The sequence below is a fragment of the Lacerta agilis genome, chromosome 13 (assembly GCF_009819535.1).
Source record: "Lacerta agilis isolate rLacAgi1 chromosome 13, rLacAgi1.pri, whole genome shotgun sequence".
In the NCBI taxonomy this organism is placed as follows: domain Eukaryota; kingdom Metazoa; phylum Chordata; class Lepidosauria; order Squamata; family Lacertidae; genus Lacerta; species Lacerta agilis.
The window spans coordinates 5,556,147-5,571,036 of record NC_046324.1 but is presented as its reverse complement, the minus strand read 5'-3'; the positions used below and the strand labels follow the sequence as shown (position 1 = coordinate 5,571,036).

The following is a 14,890-nucleotide window of genomic DNA, read 5'->3' as shown; positions in this document are numbered from 1 at the left end:
AAATATTTTTTTGTGTGGTATGCAGGGACTTGTGCATAAAATAACACTCCCAGGCCAGAAAACAGATCGGCTGTTTTCAGAAAGAGAAGCCAAAGTGGATGCACAGGCAACGACCGATTTAGGAGCGCCAAATGACGCATAATCATGAACACGCCAAACTCAGAAGCAGACCCAAAACGTCATATAGATGTCACAAGAAGGGGCAGAACAGGCTTGTGCGCGCTCTGCTGATGCATGGGGGTATCCAGAATGTATCCCCCGCAAAAAACGGGGATTGCCTGTGGTTTGCTGTTATGACTCTCACAGACCCTGTTCCACAAAATGTCTCTTCCAAGTGCAAAGGGAAGGTTGACAGAATCATGTAGCTTAGGACAGTACACCAGTCCAAGCCTCCAAGAGCTCAAAACATGGTGTAACCTAGTTCCTCAGTGGCTGAAACTCCCCACTTTGCTAATAGTGTGTGGTCATGGCCAAGCTGGTTCAATATGTGGCAACACTCTTGGCCCAGACAGCAAGTTGGAGGGGGAAAGCAAAGCGCATGCAGGAGTTTTCAGTACTTAAAAAAAATGGTGCCTCTAGTGGACTCGCCCCTGGGAGAGAGGACTGAGAAATCTCTCTCCCACCTGCTGTGCGAGATGACACAGCTCCACATGCTTCTCGCTACCACTTAAGTTGGTGGAATTCACAGGCAACTGTAGCATAGGCAGGAGAAGGACCCATGAGAAGAGAGGGATTGCCTCGACTCAGAAAACCTCACACCTGCCATAAGCGCATAAAACTGAACACTGTTCCTATGATACATTCACATTTCATTTCATTGCAGTCCAGGCTGTAGTTGAAGATCATTAACTATTTAAACATGGTTTTCCTTCAGTAATTCTGGGGTGGAGATGCAAAACAGTTTAATAACAGCCTGGGGGTAATAAAAGAAATGTGAGCAAAACATAAGCTAGCGAAGTGGTTAATAAAAACACACACATGAACAACAAAATAATTCATCATATTTTCTTGCAAATATTTAATCCAAAATATGTACATCAGTGTCCTAACAGAAGTTCAAAACATTTATGTTCATTGAAAACAATTCTCAACAAGTTCAAAATCACTTTCTGAAAAGGTTCATATACAGCACTTAATTCAGTTTAATACTTAAAAGGCAAGCTACTCTAAATGATGTCACACACATTCCTTAACCTAACTACATATCAAAATGATTTTCATGCCACCCCCAACCCACCCATTTGTTTTACATAAATTTCAACTAAGAATGTACCAATGCCTCTCAAGTCCATTTTTTTGTAACAGTTTACACATTTCCATATTAGTTTTAAAACTCTTCCCCCCCCCCACCTTGTGTTTTGGGGGCCTGCTGCCAATTAACAACAATAAGAATAAAATAAAGACACAGAGGTCATCACATGCCCTATTTCAAACAAGTGTCAGGTTTCTGCACAGCTTGCACACTGGGAAACTCACAACTATATTTACTTTTTAAATTCCACTTTCACTGAAAGTTTAAGGTAAGTTTATTATCATGTAAGATCACATCAATCCTGAGGTGCTAGACCTTCACACAGTTTCCTTCCTAGCATGACTTGATGGGACAGGAATGCAACATCAAACCCAAGCTCACAGTTCTCCAGGCTGATGGTGGTTCAAATGCCCTTTATAGAGAAACACCAGTACCCCAAGTACTACAAAGACTGTGGCCCCTGTAGGGATCTTAATTTGAATCAAATAAATAACATATCTCCCTCGTGGCTTCACAGGTTGGGTCACTGCAGGCAATGGTTCTGGCTTCTGATAGCTCTTTCACATCAGAGGGTCTAATATCTCATTTGTCACTGCTGAGCTTCGGCAGTATTACATAATCCACGGTTCTGTTTCCCCACTTTCTTTCCCAATTGGCAACTGTAAGAGTATACACAGCAACTGGTTCAAAGTGATGCAAATATTCTGCTTCAGCTTGCTTCATTTGCTTCATCTCTCTCTTCTGCCTGGCTTACTGGTGACTCCACATGGCTAGCAGGGCTGCTCTCTTCAGAAGCAGTAGGATCCTCTAGTTCAGAACCTGGCTCAGCCTTCTTTGCTGAAGGTGGAACCCCACCTTTCTGGAGAATCTCTGTAGCTTCATATTCAAGGACCTCGGATGGCGTCAGAGGTTCCAGATGAACACTGCCTTGCTCACTCACATCAGAAGTCACAGATTCAGGTTCACTTCTCCTCAGAAACTGTTCAAAACTGACATCTTCTTCATCAGATGCCAATTTTGAGTGGTCAGAATTTATGTCTGCTAGCTCAGCTTCATCCAAATCAGCCACCTTTGTTTCAGCAGCAGAGACTGCATCCTTTGAACTTTGGAAAGAGTTGGTTTTATTCTCTGAAGCTTTCAGGGATTTTCCTTCTTCTATCTGATCACCATTACCCAAATCATCAGATTCTGTCCTTTCACAAGAGGTCTCAGTTGAACTGGCTTGGGATCCTGGACAGGAGTCTTTCACAGCTGATACAGAAGTACTTTCTTCATGCTCAACAGTTTGATTTTCAAGATGGTCCTTTGAAGCATCTTCTGCAGAGCCTTTTGAACAGACATGGAGTTCTAAAACGGAGGATTCTTCTCCAGTGGATGGACTTTCTTTACACTTGACAGCTAAACCTTCATCGCTTTGATTTGCAGGAGTCTCTGCATCTCCATCTACTGAAGGATCTATGGAATCATTTGAGCAGTCTGAGAGTCCTGAACCAGAGGGGTTTCCTAGAACCAAAGGCGATGTACTTTCTTCACACTCAGCTGCTGAATAACATTCATGGTCCTGGTTTGCAAGGCTGCCTACTGTGTCTTTGCTCGCAGGGTCTATGGAGTCATTTGAGGAGGCTGAAAATCCTGGCTTCAAGTTTTCTAGAACTGAAGGCAATGGATTTTCTTTAACTTCTTTATTTGCAAGAACTGAAGGCAATGGATTTTCTTCAACATCTTGATTTGCAATGTTACCTGTCTCTACTTGTCCTGAACCGTCTTTTGAGCAGGCTTGAAACCCTGGATCGGAAATGTTTTCTAGACATGGAGATTTCTCTTCTTTGCATTTGGCCACTAAAGGAGCTTCATCTCCTTGATTTTCAAGGTCAACTGCAAGGCTCCCTTCTTCTGTAGAGCCTTTTGAACAAGTAGGATGTTCTGAAATGGAGGAGTCTTCCACAGTTGACATAGGCATATTTTCTACACAAGCAGCAGCTAAAAGACCTTCATCAGTTTGATTTGCAAGGGCACCTGTGTCCCCTTCTTTTGCAGGATCATTTGGGCTGGCTGAGTGAAGTCCTGAACCAGAGGCGTTTTCTAGAACCAAAGGCAGTGTGCTTTCTTCACACCCTGCAGCTAGAGGACCTTCATCTCCTTGATTTGCAATTTCAACTGCAAGGTCCCCTTCTCCTGTAGAGCCTTTTGAACAAGTATGATGTTCTGAAATGAAGGAGTCTTCCATGGGTGACATAGGCATATTTTCTACACAAGCAGCAGCTAGAGGACCTTCATCACCTTGATTTACAAAGCTCTCTATGTCTGTTTTTTCTGCAGCGTTTATTGGGTTATTTGAGTTTTCTAAAACCGGAGGTGTTGGATTTTCTTCACACTCAGCAGCTAAAGAACCTTCTTCATCACCTTGATTTGCAAGGTCATCTGAGTTCCCTTCTCCCAAAGAATCTTCTGAGCATGCTTGGAATGCTGGGCCAGAAGTGTTTTCTGGACATGGAGGTATCTTTTCTTTTAACTCAGCTGTGAAAGGGCTTCCACCCCCTTGATTTCCAAGGCCCTCTGCCTCTCCCCCATCTACAGAGCCTATGAAGTCATTTGAGCAGGCCTGAAGCTCTGAACCAAGACTGTTTTCTAGAACAGGCAATTTATTTTCTTCACACTCAACTTCTAAAGCAGCTTCATTGCTTTGATTTTCCAGATGGTCCTTATCTGTTTCTTCTGTGATGTGTTTTATTTCTGGGCTGAAAAAAGCAAATCCAACAGTTTAGTACTTTAAGAAAACATACTGCTTATATTTTAGTAATGCCTTTAAAAAAAACAACCCTCAAAATTAAATAATTCCTCCCTTACTATAAAGCAGTAAGAGCTCAAACCTTGGGATAAATTCACCTAACTTTGTATTGTGCATTAAGACATAGAAAAGAAAGTGAAGGAGGGGAAAAGATGGAATTTAAAACTTCTCTCTCTCTCTCTCTCTCTCTCTCTCTCTCTCTCTCTCTCTCAAATATGCTCAGGTCCCTACCTTAAAAACAAGTTACAAGGACAAAACAACCAAATTAGGACTGATCATGCCGAGAAGGCATGGAATGTTTTTCTTTCTTTTCTCTTCATTTTTGGTGGGAGGCAGGATAGAGAAGGGAAAGAATAAACCAGGAGAAAGGAGCAGATTACCCTGAAAAAGGACATGACTGTCTAGAACCATGAAGAAGAAGAGCAGCATTATAAACTGCAAAAGGTTGTTGCAGGTTCCCACTTGGGATACTTAATTTGGAGATCAGTTTGGAATTGCAATATATTGGATTCACTTTACCTTGTGAGAAGGCACAGTGCTTATATTTACCTTGCAGAGACGGATGTTTCTTTTTGCTCTTCAGGTGTACTGAGCCTTGGAATTTTCTGAAATATACACAATATTATTTTTACAACGAAATGCAGTGAATTTTAGGTATTGCTAAGGAGAAATGAGTGTTTCCAAAAGACAATCTAGGCTCCCAATGAAGAGTGACCCTCAGTGAATATCTAACAAGACTGCATGCACTAATCTAGGAGGAAACCCCTGTAGAACAACTGGGATCCCAGAAGCTCTTGTAATTATGAGTCTAGAGCTGCAGTAAATGAGAAAATGAAGAAGGAAGCAGTGGGGACATACACAGATAACTGGTGATCACACAGGCCCAAAATTTGTGGCAAGGACAGAATCAGAAAGAGAACCTTTTTTTCTGGCTGGGAGGGGAGGGAAGGAATTGTAGCTAAAGAGGAAAGAGAGACATGGCCTCTCAGGAGTTGGGCTTACCAGATGGAGGCATACCATGCATCTTCATGCAGGTTAGGGAACACAAGGTATTACCAGACCTGCTTGCAAAATATCACTTAGCCCTGTAGTTTTAAGGAACCCCAGCAGATTTCCTTCACTCAGCAAAGCCATTAACGCCCTAAGCTTTCCAATGATAAAAGCACATTGCTACCCCGCCTTGCTCACCTGCTCCCATCCTACGTATGCCTTCTATTTGAGATATCTTAGCTTAAAAGAGAGCTTTCTGCAGAGTGTGGGTGTGCTGTGGCAACTTCTGCTCCCCACCCACATGGGCAGGGCCCATCTGGGATATGGGCATTCTTTTTTCACTCCAAAGTCACTATACATGCTAAATAGTTCAAGCATTAATATCACACTACATACACATAGGAAAGTAGCAGTTGCCCTATTGAAAGTTGGCTTAACAGACCACTAAATATTTTTTAGTTATGAAACCTACCATTTTGAAAATCTAAATTCAGGTTTGAACAATGAATATATACACACTGGAGATTATTATGCTGCAGATAAATAAAAATAAAGCTACAAACACACACACACTTCTAAATACACTCTAGGTACATGCCAGTTCAAAAGGTTAAGAACACAAATGTACGCTACCTGGGATGTTTCTTCACTTCCACTGTTCAATAATCCATCACTAACCAGGCTAAAGAATAAAACAACATTTGTTATTGTCAGACAGCATATTATCATCAACGTTACAAGTCCAGGAAATTAATACTAACACACATTTAAAAATTTTAACTGTTCTGAAAATGTCCACTGTGAGTCATTGGTTTACTCCTTCCCTAATGAAACAATGAAAAGTATGGCTGTTTTACTCCTTCCACGTTCCATCTACAACATTCTGCATGCAGGTTGTGGAACTACCTGAAAAGAGAGGCCCACTTGGCCCCACCTCTCTATTCTTCACCAGCTTGTTCCGGGTACTGTAGTTGTTTCTGTTAGGAATTTGGTGTGCCAGCTTCAAAAAGGGTTTAGCAGATAACTCTGTAGTATAATGCATTTTCATCTGTGATGCTTGTCTCAGTTTAATAGTTTAATAGTCTATTGTTGGTCAAATTTTTATTATTTTTTTCTTTTGTAAGTCACCACAAGTGCTGCTATTGGAATAGAAGGATAAGGTATGAATTGTTCAAGTTAAGTAAATTAATTTCAGTTTAAGAGGAAATTCCACTCCCCTCTGTTGTTTTTCCCATTCAACTTTGGGGCTAAACAAAATCTGACGGGAGCAGCCAGACTTGTTTAATCCCACCTGATTATATAGAAATAGGACCAACATGTGAGCAACCAGCATGGCAGCTCCTGTTCACACCTATGTTAGACTAAGCTACTTGGGCAAGGCCTGCATTTCTTTTGCCTCTGCATTCTGTAAAGCAGTGTTTTTCAACCTTTTTTGGGCAAGGGCACACTTGTTTTATGAAAAAAACACGAGGCACACCACCATTAGAAAATGTTTAAAAGATTAACTCTGTGCCTATATTGACTATATATAAAGTAATTCTCTTGAATAGGAATCAAATAAACACAATTTTTCCCACGGCACACCAGGCAACATCTCGCGGCACACTAGTGTGCCGCGGAACAGTGGTTGAAAAACACTGCTGTAAAGCACTAATGCCCAGCAACTGTACTTTCTGAACTGCAAGGTTGTTGCCATTCCTGAACCAAATTATTAGCAAAATGCATACCTAAAAGTTCACAGGTTGGCTGTTCTGTGGAAAGAATGGGCTCCCATTTCCCTGCCTATTTTTAACTGAGATGTTCCTGGACAAAGTCTTCCAACAATAACTCTGCATTTTTGTACCAAAAGGAAGGGCTTTTCTGTAGTGTTTGCTGGTAAATATGGACCTCAATCTATCACTTAAAGGGAAGATTTTTCTGCAAATATTCCCCCAGGGCATACTTCATTAGTTATACATTACTTCTAAACCACAATAAACAAGCAACTAATCACATCCCCATGATTTTCATATTTTATGCTAGAACAACTCTTACAGCAGAAAGAGCAAGAAGAGCACCTGTCCTATAAAACCTTGTAGACTCATGATTTTTAACATACAATTTAACCTTTCAAAGGCTTTTGTTTAAAGAAATTTCTGGTGATTGTATCTTCTTTTACAGGTAGGTAGCCGTGTTGGTCTGCCATAGTCAAAACAAAATTAAAAAATTAAAATTCCTAGAAGGAATTTTATTTATTTATTTTGTTTTGTATCATCTTTGTGGATGTGTCACTGAAGTGAATTTTAATCTGCTGAAGTATGGAACTGCACCTCTTACACCCAGGTAGAAATGTTATTAATCATGAATTAAATGATTAATGACCCTACTAAGGCTGCAGCAACATCCAAGGTACTTGGCATAATAAGGAGCTGCATGTATTTAATTATGAAGGCGAGAGCCTGTGCTAACAGGCTGACACAACTCATTCCATTTTTTGTAACTTTAAAAGGATGTATGTCATTAGCACCCACTTGACAATTATCAAAAGATTCCTCATAGGACTGGCCTTAAAAGCATATATTTAAAAGCACATCTAACTTATTGCAAGGTCTTACTGATGACTTTAAAATACTACCTAGAACCAGGATTACCTGTCAAAAATATCTGCAGAACATGAAAATCACATTTATATTGGGAAAACAACCCACCATGTGCAAAACATGTTATGTCAAAGCCATATGGAAGGAGAGGGAACTTTTACAATCAATACTGTTATTGAAAGTGACCAGAGAAAAAAGACTTCATTTTCTTGCATTGCTATATATCAGCTCTGTGGAGAACCCCAGTTGCCAAATGCAATTGATACTCAGAAAGGAGGAACAGGCTTTTATCTGTGCCAGCAGCTGGTCCAGAGATGCAGCATACAGAAAATATTGTTTTATTTACAATGAAGGTTGATAATTTGTTACTGTAGTTGAAAAAAAATATGATAAACTGTCTTATGTTAAAACTTGTCTGACATAGCAAAAATAAAAATTTAAAAATCTGTATATGAGAGACACTAAACATATTTAATTTGACCAACTAAATAAGAATACAAGCTGCTGCAACAATGGTAAATTTCACATCCCTCAAACAGGTTAGCACTACAAGAAATAGAGGGGAACTCAATTTTAACAGGGTGTAACAGAAGGCATGTGAACAACCGGCAAAAGGCTCAGGCTTGGCTCGACAACAGCAAACTACTTCTTCATACAAAGTACAATATGCTTTTGGAACTCACTGTCACAAGATATGAAGGTGGCTAATAGTTTAGCTTAGATGGTTTTAAAGGTGGATTTAGACAAATCATGAAGAAGAGCTTTATCAACTGTTATGATTGCTGGCAGAATTGCCATATTCAGAGACGGTGTACCCTGAATGCCAATTGTGGATGGTGGGGGCAGCAGCAGAGAAGGGCCTTCATGTCCTGCCTTGAGAGGCCCTTTGGGGGAATCAAGTTTGGCCACTGTGGGAAAGAGGCAGCTGAATTAAATGGGCCCCCTTTGACCTGATGCAGCACTCAGAAGAACTCCACCAGCTTGGGTGGTTGCTTCCTCATTTATAAGGATGCATGAGAACACTACAATTCATTAGATAAAGCACTGCAATTAGACTTGGGTTGTGATTCCAAAAGAAGGCACTTCAGGGATGCTAAGCAGAGATTTTAAAAACTTTCCCGCCCTGTGAACAACAATATCACACACACTCAAAACACATATGCTTCAAATATGGCTTGACACACAGTATTGGGGGCTACTATTTGTAAAACATAAGCTTCAAGTCCCCAAAAACACATGAAGCAAGCTGTGTTGTTGTTTTTTATCCTGGCCTTTGTGTATATAATAAAGCTTAATAAAAATATTTAAAGGGGAATTTGCATTTTTTAAATCTGGAGTACAACCAAACTTGCTTCTGTATCATAGAATAGGTATCTACTCTTTGTTTCTATGCTGGAAGACCATCAACACAAACACCCAACTGACAAACAGCTAATCTCAGAAACTTACTGAGAAAGGTTATCAGCAACCAGATAGTCCGAGGGAACTGGAATTAAAGAGAAGAACAGTAGTGTTAAAAACCAACAAAAAGACAACAGGCTAACATCTGGCTTATGTCAGAGGTACATGAGCTACTTACCATTTTCGATAATCACTTGACAAGTATGAGTAAGGTTTTCATTCAAGTGCGTGGCCATATCATCCAAGCTGGAAGCATCAGTTAGGAATTCACAATTAAGACAAACAAGAGTAACACCCCTAGGGAAAAAAGGAAGAAGTAACCCTGAGTGCAAGGGAGGCAAAAGGTTACAAAAAGCTTCTTCTGACCATGCCATGTGAAGTCAACTCATTACATATTAGCTTGTACACATGTTCGTTCCAAGAATTTCTCATAAGCAGTGCATATATGAATAATATTATTGGAAAGAACAAGACTACAGAAGGAAAGGTTGCACTTTTTTCAATAAGCAAAGTTATCAGTGCCCATCCCTCCCTGGATGGTTTTCCTTATAACTTCTGGATATGTGCAATTGTTGATACGAGGAAAAATGGGTTCAAAGCAACAAATCATGATGGTGAGCAAAATTTAACAAACAAAAGAATCAGCATCACATCTCAGAACATCAGAGAAATCAAGAATTTTGGTTTGGATATTAGTTTAGGGTTGTCTCATTTTGTGAAGAAAGCTTTGCATTCTCAAAACAAAGCTTTATATAAGAAATAAAAATTAGATGGAATCCAGATAACATGCACACATCTTAAATCCATTTCAACAGTAACTGAAATTGCAATCTAAAATACACTTGGGGAGAAAGCCTCATTAGACACAGCAGGAATTATCCAAGGATTGTGATGCATGTTGCAAAAAATATACACCATAAAAAAGAAAAAGGAGATGGTTACCTCAGATCTTCTGAATGAGTCTTATAAATCCAAAATCGTTTACTTTGTCGAGCACTGTGAAAACTACAAGATAACAAAATAGCTGAAATGGACTTCCTAAAGAAATGTCCCCATCCACCCATATCATATAATACAACATTAAACAGTAAGACTGCAATCTAATGTATAAAAACAAGCAGATTTCTAGTCATTCTTGAGCCCAAAGATTCTGCTGCATGACTGGGAGATGCTTCTGCTAGTGAAGGAGGGTGTGCCACTGATTTCAGCCACTATTCAGACACCTCTTTTAAGAACTGGAGATTCTTCCAGAGCAACTTTTAAGAGGAGAGCAGAAGGAGGGGGAGATTGGCAATTCTATCCATACAAAGGAAAGTGTATGGAACAGGTTCCTTGGATCCAAATATATCTTCCTACAGCTTAATACATTACCAGAAATAGCATCTCTTGCTTTGCTTGTCAAAGCTACACCAGTGATATACAGAGTAAGCCACAGAGGCTTCTACAAGGCTTCCACTTCCCTGCAAAGTCCACGTGACCAGAACTGCTAGAAGAAACATATAACAGCTAAAGGGCATGACTATTTTTGTTTTGCTTTAATTTAATATAAATTGGTTTATATAAACAAAAACAACAATAGGCAACCGTCTTACCTATATGTTTTCCTAGCCTCTATATTTGTTTCTCTCCTGCCAACCTAGCAGTTCGAAAGCACGTCAAAGTGCAAGTAGGTAACGCTCTAGGCGGGAAGGTAAACGGCGTTTTCGTGTGCTGCTCTGCTTCGCCAGAAGTGGCTTAGTTATGCTGGCCACATGACACGGAAGCTGTACGCCGGCTCCCTCGGCCATTAACGCGAGATGAGCGCCGCAACCCCAGAGTCAGACATGACTGGACCTAATGGTCAGGTGTCCCTTTACCTTTACCATATTTGTTTCTACCTTTAAGACTAAAAGGAGAGTCCACCTGAGATTAATCTTCTTCAACAACCTATCCTGGGAAGTCTACTTTTTGATGTGCTGCACCTATTTATTTTAAGTATGTTCCATCATAGATAGGAACCAGTGAAACTGGCTCAGCCCCCTTTCTCAAGATGGCTTCTGTCATGAAGGAAAGAGAATGAGACCCATTTGCCCAGCCTCTTCTCTTTCGTTTCACAAGTTTTTGGTAGCAGCTGCTCCCTGGTTACAACAGCAGGAAAGAATAATAAGCTCAACTATCCTGGTTCCAAAGGCATGCCAAGTAGTTGTTGTTCTTGTACCAGATCTGAGTGTGGCCAAATTTTGAGAATCTTTTGTAATCTGCTTTTGATAACCACTTGGGGTTAAAGAACAAGATATAAGTATTCTGAATGAATGAATAAAATAAGTAAAATATTTTTATCCACTGCCTTCAGCAGTGTTTCCAGGGTGGATTTACAAAAATCTAAAATATAACAAATTGTAACATGTTAAAATGGCAATACTTTTAAAAAAAGTGGGAAATGTTAAAGTGCCTTCACTTCAGTAAGTATGTTCACATGGAGGAAGCTTTCCCTCTTTGAAATAGGAGAAAATTTTGGCCATCAATCACCCTGTTGACCCATATGCTCCAGGTCAACAGCTGAGTTTTAAAAAATGGGCACGAGGAACAGCAACTTTTTCAGTTGTAGCATCAATGCTTTAGAATGCTCTCCCTCGGAGGGCCTTTATGGCTCCGTCATTATATACCTTCCAGAACCAGGTGAGAACATGACTCTTTAAAGAGATCTCTGGGGGAGGCTAAACCAACTGAGATTTTTTTTTTACTTCTGATGAGCTGGATTTTCTTCACTGCTTTTCTGACTGCTGATTTTATTACAGAATTTTATTGTGCTGCTCTGGTATTGCTTTGATTATTTTTCTATTTTTACACTGTAATCTGCTTTGAGTTCCTTAGTGGAAGAAAGCAGCCTAGCTTTAAAAAAAAGAAGAAGCATAAAATGCTAATTTACCTTTATAAATCACGTAACAGAGGACACTAAAGCCACGCAGAGCCCCAATTTTCCATTAATGCAGCTGTGGCATTGCAGTGTATCACTGGCTGAGAGACAAGTGTGCTCCTGGCCTGCCTCTTCTCTCCTGAGCACAAGCCCCCAGCTTCAGCTTTAACCATACTGAACACTAACCAGGCTTCCAACCACCAACAAGCAGCTTTCAAATACTGTTTAAGGGGAAACCTACCCAGGAATAATCCTGGTTAGGGTCAGTGCCCACACAAGGGGAGGCGGTGTTAGGGTTGCACTGAGGCACAGACTTGCTGCAATATAAAAAGACCAGAAATCTACCAGAACAGAAACAAACTACAGACATAATTTAACAACTTGAGGCTGAAGATTTCCTACCTCATCATATGATTCACGTAGGCTTTACTGCAGCTAGTGCTGTATCTGCATAAACTACAGCGAACATAGGCTGGAAAGTGGCTGGCGAATGTCCTTATATCAGAATAACACTCAATGCACTTCTGAATATTCGGGCATCTAATATGAACCAATGTCAGAATTAGTATGCAGTATTGAGAAAAAAGTTAAGTTCCCATTTCAAATCATTATTTATTTCCAAAATAGCTTGCTTAGTTAATATCACTGGCCTGGAGAAAAAGAATCTGGCTTTTGAATTCTGCTTTATAACGTCCCCCAATCTTTAGAAAGAGGCTTTCCAGAGGACCTTCCAGGGTGGGAGTCAATGTGGCACAAGGGGATGAAGTGGGAAGGGCAGCTGGGAAGCTGATGGGACACACGACATTCTGAAAATAGCCTCCTTTACTTCAAGGCCTTATGGATACTGGGCAAACAGGTTTGCAATGCTTAACCAACTGCAAGAAGTGGGAAAGGTTTGTAAATGTGTAGACAGGTTGCAACTGTCAAAGGTTTTTCATATGAACATCTTCCTCTCTCTGCTTTTATCAGCGATGGGGCAGAGGCGCCCTCCACTTAGCTCCAGCTCAGGCACATGCCCGAGATTGTTTTTTCTGTAAATGTATTTTATCTGCATAGTTTTTACTGCTACTGAGAACCAATACAAGACTATGATCAGACCCCATTTGGAGTCCTGTGTCCAGTTCTGGGCACCACAATTTATGAAGGATTTTGACATGCTGGAACGTGCGCAGATAAGAATGACCAAGGTGATCAAGGGTCTGGAAACCAAGCCTTATGAGGAATGGCTGAGGGAGTTGGGTAAGTTTAACCTGGATAATAGGAGGCTGAGAGATATGATAACCATCTTCAAATATCTAAAGGGCCGTTACATGGAAGATGAAGCAAGCTTGTTTTCTGCTACTCCAAAGGATTGTATGCAAACCAATGGCAGCAAAAGTTACAAGAAAGGAAGCACTTTCTGATGTTAAGAGCTGTTTGACAGCAGAACAAAGAGATTGTGATCCCTTGCAGGGGGTTTGACTAGATGACACTTGGAACTCAACAACTCTGATTCTATCTCACTGCATCTCGCCATGCCAATAATGTCTCCCTACAGAGGCACATGCTCTTGGGCAAAGAGTCTCTCTCGTGCACACACTTTTATACCCATGGTTATTTAGTCAGTCACAGCAAAAGAAAGCAGCAGAGTGGGGAAGCTTTGGGAATTTAAAGGAAACAGTGCTCAAACTGGAGTGCCAGTCCCGGTCTTAGGCTGGCTCAGTTAAGCCTACTGTGTATCCTAGAAGGTTCGCATTAAGCTATCTATTGTCACTAAGTGTTTGAAAGCCGACAGCCCATAAGTTTAAAAACCTACACAACTTAAGAAAAAACATATTATTGTTACTCATACAGTCCTTAAGCTGATCTATTGAAAGAAATTCCTACTTAAACTGCTGCCTCTAAATGTCGTATTTGGGAGAAAAGTAACCCTTATACTGGGGAACTGATCCAAGTGACACTTGCATCGCCAACCCTTTTTAACAATGAGAACATACCCACCCACTGAACAAGGCCCAGACAGCTGGCCATTCCAGTCAAAATTAATCTTGTTACCATTCTATTGATTCAGAAGAGCTCAAGTTCTATTTCCTTTTTTATTCCAATCAGTTAACATTCAAAACTACACTCTGGAAAGCTACCAGAAAACTTACCTTAGATTATTTAATGCTGTATTTGCAATTTTATTGTTTCTTTTGCTGATGCCGCCATTGCTACTGCTGCTGCTGCTATTACTGTTATTGTGGGTGGTCCCCAGACCTTGCTTTTTCTGTACGCTCAGTGGCTTCAATTTTGGCTTTACTTTATTTGCATTCATTTTGTTATTAGTCGTTTTAGCAGTTGTCACTTTAGCTGCACTGGTGGACAAGTGTAAAGTAGACACACTTGGGATGACAGGAGGTGCAAGTGCTGATCCAGGCTGAAGAGATCCAGCAGAAGCTCTGATGGTAACCTAGAAACATGAGACCCGGTAAACTCTCTCCTAAATGAATGGCAATCATTTATCTTGCTGAAAAGACTTGCAAGAAGAGCGCATGGATAGCACAAGGCAGTTCTGAGCAAGCTGCATTGCAGGGGGCTGGAATAAATGATCCTTGGTGTACCTGCCAACGCTACAATTCTGTTATTGTAACCCTCAGACTACTTTGTCAGAGGCAATGGCTAGCAGCATGCCCACCATGAGATCAGTACCCATCCAATCACAGCTAGAGCCTGTGCTGCAATACACAGTAAAGCAATGAAGGTCCCACACATGCCTATGTGCAAACTCCCCTCCCACCTATTCATATAAAGCACACAAGCGCACACACACACACAGAGCAGGGGAGAATCCATTAAAGGGTCCATGATGGCTGAAAGTATCTGTTTTGCATAGTGTATGTCCAAATTTATTTGTAGCTGGTCACCCATCCAAGGTCAGGTCAGGCAACCCAAGCAGGGCTGAACTTCTGCAAATCCAGGAGAACAGAACAGATGCCACTACAAAGAAGGCCCCTATCTGCTGC

The 14,890-nt window shown here is 40.7% G+C and overlaps 1 protein-coding gene across 2 annotated transcripts in view; it reads right to left on the bottom strand.

Annotated features, from left to right (window-relative positions):
• Nucleotides 1-1,762: 1,762 nt before the first annotated feature.
• The window catches only part of ZNF280D (zinc finger protein 280D), a 36,501-nt gene continuing 23,373 nt past the window's right edge, over nt 1,763-14,890 (bottom strand). For both annotated transcript variants that reach the window (XM_033168047.1, XM_033168046.1), the window contains 8 exons: nt 14,039-14,337; nt 12,309-12,446; nt 9,953-10,015; nt 9,189-9,307; nt 9,059-9,095; nt 5,664-5,712; nt 4,590-4,645; nt 1,763-3,990 (listed from right to left, as the gene is read on the bottom strand). In XM_033168047.1, the coding sequence (XP_033023938.1) occupies nt 1,962-3,990; nt 4,590-4,645; nt 5,664-5,712; nt 9,059-9,095; nt 9,189-9,307; nt 9,953-10,015; nt 12,309-12,446; nt 14,039-14,337 (2,790 nt within the window). In that variant the 3' untranslated portion in view covers nt 1,763-1,961. The remainder of the gene's footprint in view (nt 3,991-4,589; nt 4,646-5,663; nt 5,713-9,058; nt 9,096-9,188; nt 9,308-9,952; nt 10,016-12,308; nt 12,447-14,038; nt 14,338-14,890) is intronic.